Source organism: Filicampus tigris, chromosome 6 (assembly GCF_054856515.1).
Source record: "Filicampus tigris isolate MCC_2025a chromosome 6, RoL_Ftig_1.0, whole genome shotgun sequence".
NCBI classification, from domain to species: domain Eukaryota; kingdom Metazoa; phylum Chordata; class Actinopteri; order Syngnathiformes; family Syngnathidae; genus Filicampus; species Filicampus tigris.
Window position 1 is genome coordinate 11,855,885 of NC_141222.1, and position 13,062 is coordinate 11,868,946.

The following is a 13,062-nucleotide window of genomic DNA, read 5'->3' on the forward strand; positions in this document are numbered from 1 at the left end:
CGTTTGCCGGAAAAAGTCAGGTCGCACAGTCGTCTGGGAGTTGTGGTCCTTTTACTTTTGTACTTTACTTTGTTTGTTATGGCTCGGATGGCTTCCCTTCTTTGGTCACTTAAAGGAGTGTGCAAAAATCGGCAAACGTTTGCAAAGTGCCACTATAGAGTTTCAGTCAACTATTTAGGGAGCTAATGGCGAGAGGGAAGAAGCTGTTTGAATGTCTGCTGGTTTTGGTGTGCATGGTTGGATAGCGCCTACCTGAAGGGAGGAGCTGGAAGAGGCGGTGGCCAGGCTGTGGGGGGTCCAGGAGAATTTTACATGCATGTCTTGGTTCTTGAAGTGTGCAAGTCCTCAAGAGCTGGTAGGGCCGGATAGCGATGATTTTTTCCGCAGTCCTAACTGTCCGTTGAAATTGAATTGTGTCCTTTTTTGTGGCGGCACCAAAACAGACTATGATGGAGGGACACAGGACTGATTCGATGACTGCCGTGTAGAAATGTCTCAGCAGCTTCCGTGGCAGGCTGTGTTTCCTCAGCAGCCTCAGGAAGAAAATCCTCTGCTGGGCCTGGGTTGATCTTGGCCTCCCATTTCAGGTCCTGAGAGACTGTGATTCCCAGGAACTCGAAGGTCTCGACAGTTGAAACAGGGCAGTTGGACAATGTGAGTGGCAGCTGTGGCGCAGGATGTTTCCCAAAGTCCACAATCATCTCTACAGTCTTGAGCGTGTTCAGCTCCAGGTTGTGTTGGTAGCACCAGAGCGCCAGCTGCTCCACTTCTGTCTGTACGCAGACTCACCACCGTCCTTGATGAGGCCGATGACTGTGGCGTCGTCTGCAAACTTCAGCAGTTTGGCAGCTGGGTGCGTTGAGGTGCAGTCGTTCGTGTAGAGGGAGAAGAGCAGTGTAGAGAGGATGTAGCCCCTGTGTTGATTGTGCGTGTTGATGATGTTGTCGCCCCCCCACGCTTCACCTGTTGTGTCCTGCCTGTCAGGAAGCTGCGGATCCACTGGCAGGTGGCGGGAGACACACTGAGCTGGAGAAGCTTGGAGGAGAGCCGTACCGGGATGATGGTATTGAATGCAGAGCTGAAGTCCACAAACAGGATCCTCACGTAGGTCCCTATGCCGTCGAGGCGCTCCAGGATGTAGTGCAGCCCCATGTTGACTGCGTCATCCACCGACCTGTTTGCCCAGTATGCAAACTGCAGGGGGTCCAGCAGGGGTCCAGTGATGTGCTTTAGGTGGTCCGGCACGAGGCATTCGAAGGACTTCATGACCACAGATGTCAGATGTCACAGAGCAATAGGCCTGTAGTCATTCGACTACATTCCTGATGTTGCAGGTTTCTGGGAGACTGGGATGATGATGGACTGTTTGAAGCAGGATGGGACCTCACGCAGCTCCTGTTGACAATCTGTGTGAAGACCGGAGCCAAGTTGGTCAGCGCAGACTTTAAGGCAGGAGGGAGACATCCCTTGGCAATTTCACCGACGAGTGTAAAAGGGTGTATTTTAAAAAGGGCATTTTAGGTGAACACAGCCGATGTCATATGTTGCCAATCAATTCATTCCCTTTCCCCCATGCATGAAGACCTGCGTGATTCGATGTGTGACCGGAGCATTGTCAATGCGCTAGGCAGGCGCGGCAACAGACAACCCAAGATGGTATTAAATGTCGGCTTGATACACCCTCAAGACGCCGGAAAGCCCAGTATGGTGCAGAGCGGTCTGACAAATTGGCAAACAGATGCAGTGAGCCTGGGGCCTGCATGTACATCAGGATGTGGCGCTGTATACTAAAAGACAGCTCTTTGACATTCCTTCTCACAGTTTTCGGAGGCAGATGTTGATAGAGGAAGTGCAGCAATAACAATGAGGAACCAAGCAAGGACAGCCAAAAACATTTTAAAAAGCAGTACTAGACACCAAAAGTAAAAAAAAAACGAACCTATGACAGAATGGCGATACTTTTCCTTGTCATGGCGTTTCTTCTGCAAGGTAAGAAAGAATTCACTTCAATTGTCTTTCAATTGTCTTTTTTGTTGATTGAAATGCAAGCTACAAAATAGTTATATAAGTGGTTTCTTTTCTGTGTTTCGTGCAGGGAGAGCAAACATGGAGGTTAAAGTAACAGGAGTATCTGGGGAGAACATTACAATAACATGCTCTCACAATAGCGCATTGGATAATGTCAAATACTTCTGCAAGAAACCCTGTAGAAATAAAGATGTCCTAATAGAAAGTAGGGAGGAAAAACGATCCTCAAATGGAAAATACAGCATAGTTGATGCAAGAAACATATTGAATGTTACAATCTTTCACCTGACAAAGGAGGATGCCGGTACCTACTGGTGTGGATGGGAGACATATGGTCTGGATATATACCAAAAAGTTGTCCTCACTGTCAAAGAAGGTGAGTGGATAAAGAAGTCAACACTCACGACCTCTTTATTTGGTAGCTTTACACCAGGGGATTTTTTGGGGGTCTGGGGACCTAAAGGACCCCCACATAATCCTAATGCCAACTAAACAAACGATAACCACCATATGTACCCCTAAATGCTATATCAAGTTTTTATTTGATAACGTTTCAAGTTAAATATACAGTATAGTTACTGTAATTTCTCAAGAATAACACACTCTCAAATATTATACGACCCCCAAAGCAGTATTCGTGTATTGTATGGACTCCGAAGACTGAGCGTTTTAAATACAGTATGTCTATTTGGGGTAAAGGATTTTATTTTCAAAATACCAATACTTCTTTCCAACTATTACACAGAGGTGGGCATTTTACAAAATTTTGCTGGTCTGTCATTCGTCATCCGTCAGCAGCTTGGGTACCCGCCCGTCATTCATCAGTCTGCCATTTTTCATGACGAACTGAGTTGTAATCGTCAGTCCGTCAGTCGTTCCGTCAGTCCCTGACACCCAAGTTGAAAGACCCCAGGGGTTTTCCGGATCCGGTTTTGGAGACGCGTGTTGTACACACCTTAGTGAGCTTCTTTACAGTTTTTAATGACAATTGTTAGAAAACTATTCAATTAACAATGGTTATTCTTGAGATAAAAAAAAAACAAAAAAACGAGCACATGTTTCATCAGGGTGGTCTCCAAGTGCCCACTGCACAGATTTGTGACCACCCTAGCCAACTTTATATCATCCGCCCGTGGAAGTCCACTTGCAGTTCCTAATAAACGTATTTGCGCACCTCGAACTGCCGCAGGTCACGAGCAAATCAGTTCATTCTTCTACCATGTGGACCACGATCAGCGCATCTCTCGATGCCACATTTACAGTTTTTCTCAGTCACTGTTACATTTTGAATCATTGAAACAAGTCACCTGTGTTTACACCCACAAGGAGCCAAGACGCCCTTTTCAAATGCAGATTTAGGCCGTGCCATGCACCCGACTTGCATTGCACATTAAAATGGAGCTCAGAGAATAAATGAAGATCATAAATCCATTTCCCTCCCACAGCACCATTTGTCTCAAATTGCCATTGTATGTGTTAGAGATATTCAAGAAAAGAGAAAGGGACTGATAAAGTGAAAAACAGCTGAATGCATTAATTCGTTGGATCTTTTTTTTTTTTTTTTTGCTCGTTTCCCATTTTCTTTCCTGTATTTTTTAAGGAACAACAGAGAAGCCCAAGGAAGACAAGCCAACAACAAGGTCACCTGAGCAAATTCATCCAAGTACTTCATCCTCTAGTAAGTTATTATTAGTTGGCCATCAAACACCGTCTCAAACATGTAAGGACTGTATGTGTAAAACACACAGTTCTGAGAACTGATTTTGTCTTTCTTTGCAGTGAAGCCATTGTACATTGGAGCAAGCCTTGGAGTAACCACACTAGTACTGGCATTAGTTCTTCTCATTTACTTCACACAGCAAAAAGGGAAGATTAGCACATATTTTGGTATGAAGAACTCACAGAGGCCCTATTTTCGTTCCCAGCACAATTGTAACGCAAAGCACAGTCCAACAGTGCTCATCAGTGGAGTTTTCTTTTAGTATTTTGCACAGGTAGAATTGGGCTTAATGGGGCGTTTGTGCCGTCGTGGGGTGGAACCTAGCTGCTTACCAGCCAATCATCGCAGCATCCCTCATTTGCATAAAAATCTGAGTGGTCGGAGAGCACGCCGGGCTTTATATTGCGAAAATAGAAATAGACTTGTATGACATTGGTAGGTAAACTGCAAGATCTCCCCTTGCAGATGATGTAGTCAGCTGTGCATGTGACGTGGGCAATCGGAGACTTCCCGTCCCCGACCTTGTGTCCGTGCATCTTTCGATTGCCACCTGAAATAGATTTTATCCCGCCCAGATAGTTTGATCGGATTATTGGAAACGTGTGCGTTAAATTTCGAGTTGTTGTGCATGTGTGAAAGATGACAGCTGTGTTGGAGTTGTGTTCACATTTCGCTGCCAGAGTTTACCATTTTGCAACACAAGTGTGCCACAGTGTGAAAAATGTGATAGCCGAATGAGGATGTTTAAAGTTTTGCAGAAAAGAGCTGATAAGTTTTTCCAACTTGAGTCTAAGTACCAGGGGCGGAGCCAGGACGTGGCGAATGGGTGGGCCTGGAAAAATCAGGGTGGGCTTGAATATTTCCCTCACTGAGCATGCACAATCCTCCTGTTCCGACACATCGTATAGTCAAATAAAATGACAAACTGAAAAATATGAAGTGCAGATCAGCCTGGATGGGCCTGGGTGTGCTTCCACCCCTGCTAAGTGTTTAAGGTTTGCTCAGAAGAGTGTTTGATTGATAAATGGATTTAGGGCACGATGAATTTGGTTCAGAGAAGCAAATTTTAGCAATTGTACAACTCTAACACTTCTGATAGTCCTAAATACTACAACCACACTAAAGAAATATAAATATGCGTAAATATATTAATAAATCGGCTGGGATAGGCTCCAGCAACTCCCCGCGACCCTGTATAGGATAAGCGGTTTGGAAGATGACATGACATGACATATTTATAAATTCATACTCTATTATTCTTTCATTCATTATCCATACCGCTTATCCTCACAAGGGTCGCGGGCGTGATGGAGCCTATTCCAGCTGTCTTTGGGCAGTAGGCGGGGGACACCCTGAATTGGTTGCCAGCCAATCGCAGGGCACACAGAGACAAACATCCCCACTCACAATCACACGTAGGGGCAATTTAGACAGTCCAATCAACTTACCATGCATGTTTTTGGAATGTGGGAGGAAACCGGAGTACCCGGAGGAAACCCACGCAGGCACGGGGAGAACATGCAAACTCCACACAGGGAGGCCGGAGCCGGGATCGAACCCACGACCTCTGAACTGTGAGGCGGACGTGCTAACCAGTCGACCACCGTGCCGCCCATACTCTACTATATTACACATTTTCTAATCTTCAATTGTAACACAATTAGGAGATCATATTTCACGGTAAGTACAGTTCGATATAGTGTGAATGTGTTGGTTTTTTTCACAGGAAAGGAAAAGGACGAAACCCTCAACCATGCAACAGTTTCCAAAGAAATGGTCTCATCATTTGGTGCCCTTCCGTCATCTGCTGCTCAGAGCCAGGATACCATCAGCTATGGCGACTCCCTGATTCCCCCAGACAGTCTCCACTATTCCACAGTCAGCCACAACAACCACATCGACAGCAGCCACGTCTCAAATCAGTCTACAAACGTGACATACTCCATTATTACCTTCACAGATGAATCAGCAGTATACGGCAATGTCTGAACACATCATGTCAGTGCACATCAACAGTCTGATTCGGTCTTATGACAAAGTTACGATTGTATTCCATGGAATGGGTGATTGTTTAATAAATGATCATGCAACAACATACTTTAATATATAACAACAACAAAAAACGTATTTTGCCTGGTGTGCTTTTGCTGTTATTTTTAACCCATCTCTTACTTTCGACTTTAACTTCTGATTCACAACAGGGGCCACATCCTCATTTTAAAATGCCATGCAAATGTTTGAAGTTAGATGCTTTAAAGAGGCTGGCTGTACACGTTTTCAAACACAGTCATAACGATAGAGAATATAATAGATCAGTAATGCAATATATGTAGTGTCACCTATGACAGAATGTATAGCTATTTATTAACTGAAAAAGAAGAAATATATCAACCAAATCGTAAAGGAATGGCAACAACATTAAACGTTTCCGTCTACATCATGACAGGTAATATTGTATTTATTTTATCGTTAGTTCACCAAGATGGTTTTGTTGTTGATACATTCAAATGTCTATTTTTACAATGACACCATCAAGTATGTTTAAATATGTTTTCTCAGCCACAGTGCTTTTATTGACAGTGGCAGGAGGCCAAAGTGGTTCTCAATCAATCAGCAATCCATGTGAGTACAATTAAACAATATAAAGCATCATGAAAAATCCAGTATGAATTGGTTCAAGACTGTATAGGACAGATTTTTGATGATTTTAAACATAAAATGACACCCAAAATATGCTTTTTTCAATGATATTGTAGTGGTTCACTCGCCTGTCTTCCATGCAGGTGGGTTTAGTTCCCACTCGGTGATGGTGTGAAAGTGAGTTTGAATGATTGTCTATCTCTATATATGCCCTGTTACTGACTGGAAACCGGTACAGGGTGTTGTCTGCTTCTTCCCCAATGTAAACTACAGGATAAGCTTCAGCTCCCTAGAAAAGCATGCAAATGTGATGGATGGGTATTTATCCATTTCTATTTTTTATTACTTCACCCCTGCCTTTGGACATGTGCAGAAGTTAATACTTTTTGACCTAAATTTCTTTTTTAACCTGTCAATAATTGTTGTCTAAACCTCTGAATGCACATCCAACTGTTCAATGTTTCAGAACGTTTTGCGCATCGTGCTGCACTCTAACCAGGAGCTGAATAGCAAAATTCACAAATGCTTTATCCACAAATGGACCAACGAATTTCATGGTTCAATTCAAATAAGCATTTAAACAGTCCTTTTTTATCATGGTGTTGAAATGTTTCACATATCGTAACACCAAGACGACGAGTAACAATTGATCAACATTGCTTCGCCAATGCAACTTTTCAAACTGGGTGCTGCCAGGTAAGTGGCGTCAGGTAAGTGAGTCTGGCAGAGTCTCATCAGCAGGTTGCAAAAGAGAAACAGAGAGACTGGAAGTGTCACAGAAAGGCATAGAAGGTGAGGTCCTATCAGGGATCAAATACCATGGGATCTATTTTCATTCTCGGTCCAAGTCTGGCATGAGGTGGCGTCTAAATATGCGCAGTGACAGACTAAACAGAGTTTTGGTTTTCTTGGCTGCGTATAATCTGTATCTTTGTGGCAGATGGGCAGCATTGATGTGGATTTCTTCTTTTCAGACTGGGAAGACATAAAAGCAAGAGTAATATCCAAACATGTTGGAGAACCTGTCCACATCCAGTGCCCCTACCCAAGCAGCCATGGCAAGGATGATCAATTCTTGTGCAAAGGAGATAATCCCGTCAATTGCAAGAGGATGACAGACAAAACAAAAGTGTTGAGAGTAAATGAAAGAAAAAAACATTTTTCGGTGTACATCAGTGACCTGAGCAAAGCAGACTCTGGAACATATTGGTGTCGCTCTAATACCACCTGGAAACAAAGTGAATACACCAAAGTGACACTTAACGTTGGTGAGTATCAGTGACACATCCTCAATCATGTTGTTTAATATGTCCTCACAAAGCAATAGGATGAGAAACAGTGTAGACCTTTTCCTTTACTTCTACTGTGGCCACTTCTCCATGTGCAACATTTCTCAAACAATCTTTATCCAATTTTTAACAATTATTAGTGCCATGAATCTGTGGCAGAAACACTTGTTAGTTTTGGTCACATCATCTCTGAGATTGCCAAAATTAAGATTAGTGATGCAGGTTACTCTAAAATGGTGGCCATTTCTAGTAACTAATATTGTAACGGAAACTGTTATTAAAGTGGAAGTCAACCGTAACGTATTTTTTTCAAGAATATGTTCTATGCAAGCCCACTAGTTGATACAAGGCATTCTGATAAATATTGTGTTTATGGAATAAGAGTTAATCCACTCGTTTTAGCCATCTCTGGGGGCGGCCATTTTGTCACTTCTGTCGACTGAAAATGACATCACAACTACCAAGGGCTCGGGAAACACCCAATCACAGCTCGCCTGTTTTCTAAAGCTGAGCCATGATTGACCCTTGAGATGGCTAAAAAGGGGTGGATTTTGCTGTTTGACACAATATTTATCAGAATGCCTTATTTCAACTAGTGGGCCTGCTGGGATCATAATGTTAAAAAAAATATGTTTGGGTTGATTTTCTCTTTAAGTAGTCTAATTAAAGTCAGTATTTGAAAATTAACTGCGTTACTTTGCGTCCTATTACAGTTTTCTCAACGATCGATATGTCTGGCCGATAATGTAAATGGAAGCAATATTACGTCTGCTATGTTAACGTCGTTTACATTTCAAGGTCGTTTAAATATGCAGATGGGAACTTGGTGGTGGTTAGGCGATGCCCAGCTCTGTCAATTTTAGCCATGGTCTACTCTGTTTACTTTGCATAATTGCACGTTAAAAAAAACTATTTGGTAACAAATAAAACATTTTCAAAAAGAGGTAAAACACACCCTTTTACTGACCAAGATGCACACAATAAACAACACTACATTTTGGAACATGAATGAAAGGAAAATATTTCATCTTAAACCATGAAGCATTAAGGGATGAGGTCATCTACGCCCAATCGTCTGGGGACGTGACGTCACTCGTGCGAGTCACGTTTTCAGCAAGTTGGCGTTAAAAGAAGTAGAGAAGTTCCCATTTTCAAGATAAAAATATTTATTTTATTTTATATTATATACATAAACATTTATTTATGGTTATGGAAGTCTAGAAACACATTTAAGAAAATAATAAAAACAAGTAGGCCTTTTATGTTCAGCGAAATCCAGAATAACATTTTTTTTAAATAGAAAAACTATTATTTGTGTTAAGTAAAAAAGGAGTCTTGATTTTAAATGTTAAATAAAAACATTATTCTTAAACATTACTGTTAAAACTTCCAATGAACACACTTCCAATGAAGTACTGGCAAAAAAAAGAGTTGTCATTTTCATGTTAAGCGGAATTTTCATGTCTGTTGAAAGTACTTTGAAACTAATAAAGTAATTTATAATGTAAATTAGTTACTTTTAACAATCAGTAAAGTAACTAAGTTACCTTTTAAATCAAGTAATCAGTAAAGTAACTAAGTTACTTTTTCAAGGTAACTGTGGCAACACCGAACCACGAGAACTGACCCTTCAGGGAATGCACATCATGGCCATTCAATTAGACTAGACTTGCCCTGGTCCCTAAATGAAGTCGCGGCCAATTTTTACGCCTGGCACACGGGCGTAAAAATCTACCAAAATCGGGGGCCGTTGTGCTAAGAAGTATTCTATAAAAAAAAAAAAACATTGCCCAAACTAAAAATGCACGATCACAGATGACCATAAAAGTTGTTCAACATTACAGTAGTTTTCTTCTAAACTTTACAACAGAATTAAAGCACAATTAAACTTATTTTGAAAAATCTGCATATACAAAGTAAGACAACATCTTAATTTTGATCCGACATTAACTTATTTAACAATACAGTAGTGTGTTGAGATGAATTCATTCCGTGACCATGCTCACAACTCAGAGACTCACATCGCAAATCATCTTTCCCAACTGAAACGAATGGAAATGCCATTAATCCATTCCAGCCCCCCCAAAAAAACAACAACAATTTGTGTAATGTGCAATATTGTACTTTTACACAATCAATAGCATCATCAAGAATTACATAGGTTTAAAAGGTTATAACACTGCAACATAGATGCTTTTCATTAGCCTGTCAATGGAGTGTCCCATTATGTGTTAGAATTCATCAAGTTATGTGGTTGTTTGAAATATACAATTTGTAATTCAATACAATTTGTCAGTCAATTTGTCAGTTAAAGGGAAGTCAACCCAAACATATTTTTTCCCCAGAATATGTTCCCAGCAGGCCCACCAGTCTAAACACAGCATTCTGATTAATATTGCGTTTGTGGAATATGATAAATCCACCCATTTTAGCTAGCTCAGGGTGTGGCTATTTTGTCCCTTCGGTCGAATGAAGATGACATCAAAGTTGCTCAGGGCTCCGATAATGACCAATCATGGCTCAGCTTTAGAAAACAGGTGAGCCATCTTTAAGTTTGACAGTAAACTTCAAAGTATTCAGACCACTGGCAGCAGTAAAAGACTGCTTGAAACCTCTTCTGACAATAACAGCTCACTTATCTGCCAAACTGCTGCTTATTGTGAAGTAAGTTGAGTCACTGACACCCCAATGATGAGGGTATGTGTGTACTTTACTTTTGATTTAGATGAAAGAAACAAGAGTAAAAAATCAATGCGTCCCACTGTGCATGCGACAATAACACCGGTGATGAGACCAAAATCATCTACGTCTTCTTCATTGACAACACCATCAACACACAGTGTGGTCAAAGGTGAGTGTATTGGTTTTAAAGGTGCACACACGCACACGCATACACACACCGATATGGTCTTCTCCCATTCCTGCGTCTAATTCCAGATATCAATGTGGCTGTACTTGTTCTGCTGTGTCCCATATTGTTGGCGGTACCTGTGCTCATACTTGAAGTGTTTAGATGCAAACTCACTAAGAAACAAGGTGAGGACAGCATTCGGTTTATATAAGCACATTTTATACATTCTCCACTCTATTGTCAAAAATAACATTGGCCGTGCTTGTAGTTACGTCTTTATAAAAAATCTTTGGCTATATATTTTATGCATTTAAATCCTTTTTGTGTTTACCCTTTATTAAGTCATTGGCATCTATTGTATTATCTATGATGTGCTGCAGGAGTATCATCAGTGCAGGGGACAGACGGTGGACCAAAGAGTGAGGTTTGTTGGGTGAATTTCTGACTGTCTTCATCTTGATTCTACAGCTCTATCCATCACCCACTTTTCTTGTCCACTACAGGTAGATCCTCCTGATCACCTGTATGAGGAGTTACAGATGCAGTCCCTCTCAGGACATGCCATGGCCAGCCCTCCAGCAGACCCGGTGCACTATTCCAGTGTTAGTTTCCAGCATGACTTAAGCAGCATCTCAACTGTGCATAACTCCCACCTTAAGACCGAAGAAAATAGCTCCCACTCCTCGATCAGTGAGATTCATCTTAGCACCCCTCCAGTGACAAATACTCTATCTAAATCTACTCCACTGTAACAAAACCCAGAGGGCTGTGACATCACCGACCTTTCAGTTTGTAATACTTTCAGTTTGCGTTGAACTAACATCCAATAATATTTTTTTGCAGGATAGCACATGGCCTTGTAGTTAGCACATCTGCAATACCTCCAGTTGTTATAGCAGTCTAGGCTCTGGGTTTTAATATTACTTCGGATCTACCTGTTGTGTAGTTTACATATCTCCCTGTACATGTGTGTTTTCTGCATACTTCTGGCTTCTTCACGCCTTCTAAAAAAAACATGCATGTTATGTTAATTGGAGACTCTAGTCTAAACTGTCCATAGCTGTGAATATGAGAGTGAATTGTTGTTTGTTTACATGAGCCCTGAGATTGGCTGGCAACCAGTTTAGCGTATTTACCCCACCTCTCACTCACAGCTGGGATAGGCTCCAGCTCTCCTGCGACCCAAATGAGGAGTTGTATGAAATGGATGGCTCATAAAATGGTGGCCATGAAATAGCACAAAAGGCATCGCTTTTGGTTGGGGAATAAACATTTGGTGATATTTCAAGTTTGTCTTTACTACTTCCATAAAGAGTGATTTGGATAGTAAAGTGAATACACTTGTACAAACAGGATAGAGTGATAGTGTATGTTGAAAGTTTTACTGGCATATCCTAATCACATCACATCTACAGTGAATTACATGTGACATTAGCAAAATCGGAGATATTGTATGATTTAATTTTGAAACAAACACACAAGCAATTACTGTTTTTGTCTGCTCTTTTTAGGATTTTTTTTCTACGTGCGCAATAATACAGTATGTCTACAATGTACTGTAGTTGATCAGTGTTTCCCAACATTCATTAAGTCAAGGCACCAATATTGCATTGCAAAAAAAAAATCGCAGCAAACCTCCGGATAAAAATGTCACAAGAAGCATGACTATCAATCAATCAATCACATTTTATTTATATAGCACTTTTCATACATAAAAATGCAACTCAAAGTGCTTTAAAACATTCAAAGCAAAACATAGAATTATCTTCAATCAAAAGAAAAGATAAATTATTTAAAAGTTGTTGAAAGCCAGACTAAAAAGGTGTGTCTTGAGCTTCCTCTTAAAAATATCAACAGTCTCTGCAGACCTGACGTCCTCTGGCAGGCTATTCCAAAGGTGAGGACCAAAACGGCTGAATGCAGCCTCGCCATGCATTTTGGTCCTCACCCTTGGAATAAATAAAAGGCCGGCGCCAGAGGACCTCAGGATCCGCGAGGGCTGGTATGATAAAAGCAAATCAGATAAATAAGATGGCCCAAGACCATTAACACATTTATAAACTAATAAAAGTACTTTAATACTGAAATAATGCGTCGGTCACGTGAATCAATGCGGCAGTTGTCGCTCGCGCCGTTGCGGGAATAGAAAGAAGTCTAAAAAGGAGCCTTTCACTGAGTAAACTGAGATGAAATTTGTCCGCCTCGCGACCTCGTCAAACGCATGAGGGCCGATTAGTGGGCCGGACTAAAATCCACTTCTGGCCATGCTTAGTCCAGACATTTTTTTAAATTTGTCAAATTTGTTATAATAATAATAATAATAATAATAATAATAATAATAATAATAATAATAATAATAATAATGATAATGATAATAATAATAATTTGTGTTCAGTAAAACAAGCCCAGATTTGACTGAATAAGTAAATCTGTGAGTACTTTTGTGTACCATTTTTGTTAGGTGGTGTGTAGTGACTTTTTTCTAAATAGTTATTTTCCGCCCTCTGGTGGCTGAACTGTGAACATCTGTGAGA

The 13,062-nt window shown here is 41.0% G+C and overlaps 2 protein-coding genes across 2 annotated transcripts; both read left to right on the top strand.

Annotated features, from left to right (window-relative positions):
• Positions 1-1,757: 1,757 nt before the first annotated feature.
• On the top strand, positions 1,758-6,188 carry LOC147145823 (CMRF35-like molecule 8). The gene is made up of 5 exons (XM_086034715.1): positions 1,758-1,989; positions 2,096-2,404; positions 3,629-3,706; positions 3,808-3,915; positions 5,475-6,188. Exons 1-5 carry the CDS (start codon positions 1,950-1,952, stop codon positions 5,735-5,737), a joined length of 798 nt encoding a protein of 265 aa, XP_085890841.1. The 5' UTR covers positions 1,758-1,949; the 3' UTR covers positions 5,738-6,188.
• Positions 6,050-11,816, top strand: LOC147145824 (uncharacterized). Its single transcript, XM_086034714.1, has 7 exons — positions 6,050-6,194; positions 6,308-6,370; positions 7,363-7,656; positions 10,403-10,528; positions 10,615-10,713; positions 10,909-10,952; positions 11,032-11,816. The coding sequence occupies exons 1-7, from the start codon at positions 6,098-6,100 to the stop codon at positions 11,278-11,280; spliced, it is 972 nt and encodes a 323-aa protein (XP_085890840.1). The 5' UTR covers positions 6,050-6,097; the 3' UTR covers positions 11,281-11,816.
• Positions 11,817-13,062: the final 1,246 nt, after the last annotated feature.

Excerpts from the sequence above, each read along its gene's own strand:
- LOC147145824 (XM_086034714.1), top strand. The coding sequence starts at position 6,098 with ATGTATAGCTATTTATTAACTGAAAAAGAAGAAATATATCAACCAAAT. Across the intron at positions 6,195-6,307 it reads TTCCGTCTACATCATGACAG|CCACAGTGCTTTTATTGACA; the intron begins GTAATATTGTAT and ends ATGTTTTCTCAG. Across the intron at positions 10,714-10,908 it reads CAAACTCACTAAGAAACAAG|GAGTATCATCAGTGCAGGGG; the intron begins GTGAGGACAGCA and ends GATGTGCTGCAG.
- LOC147145823 (XM_086034715.1), top strand. The coding sequence starts at position 1,950 with ATGGCGATACTTTTCCTTGTCATGGCGTTTCTTCTGCAAG. Across the intron at positions 1,990-2,095 it reads CATGGCGTTTCTTCTGCAAG|GGAGAGCAAACATGGAGGTT; the intron begins GTAAGAAAGAAT and ends TGTTTCGTGCAG. Across the intron at positions 2,405-3,628 it reads TGTCCTCACTGTCAAAGAAG|GAACAACAGAGAAGCCCAAG; the intron begins GTGAGTGGATAA and ends GTATTTTTTAAG.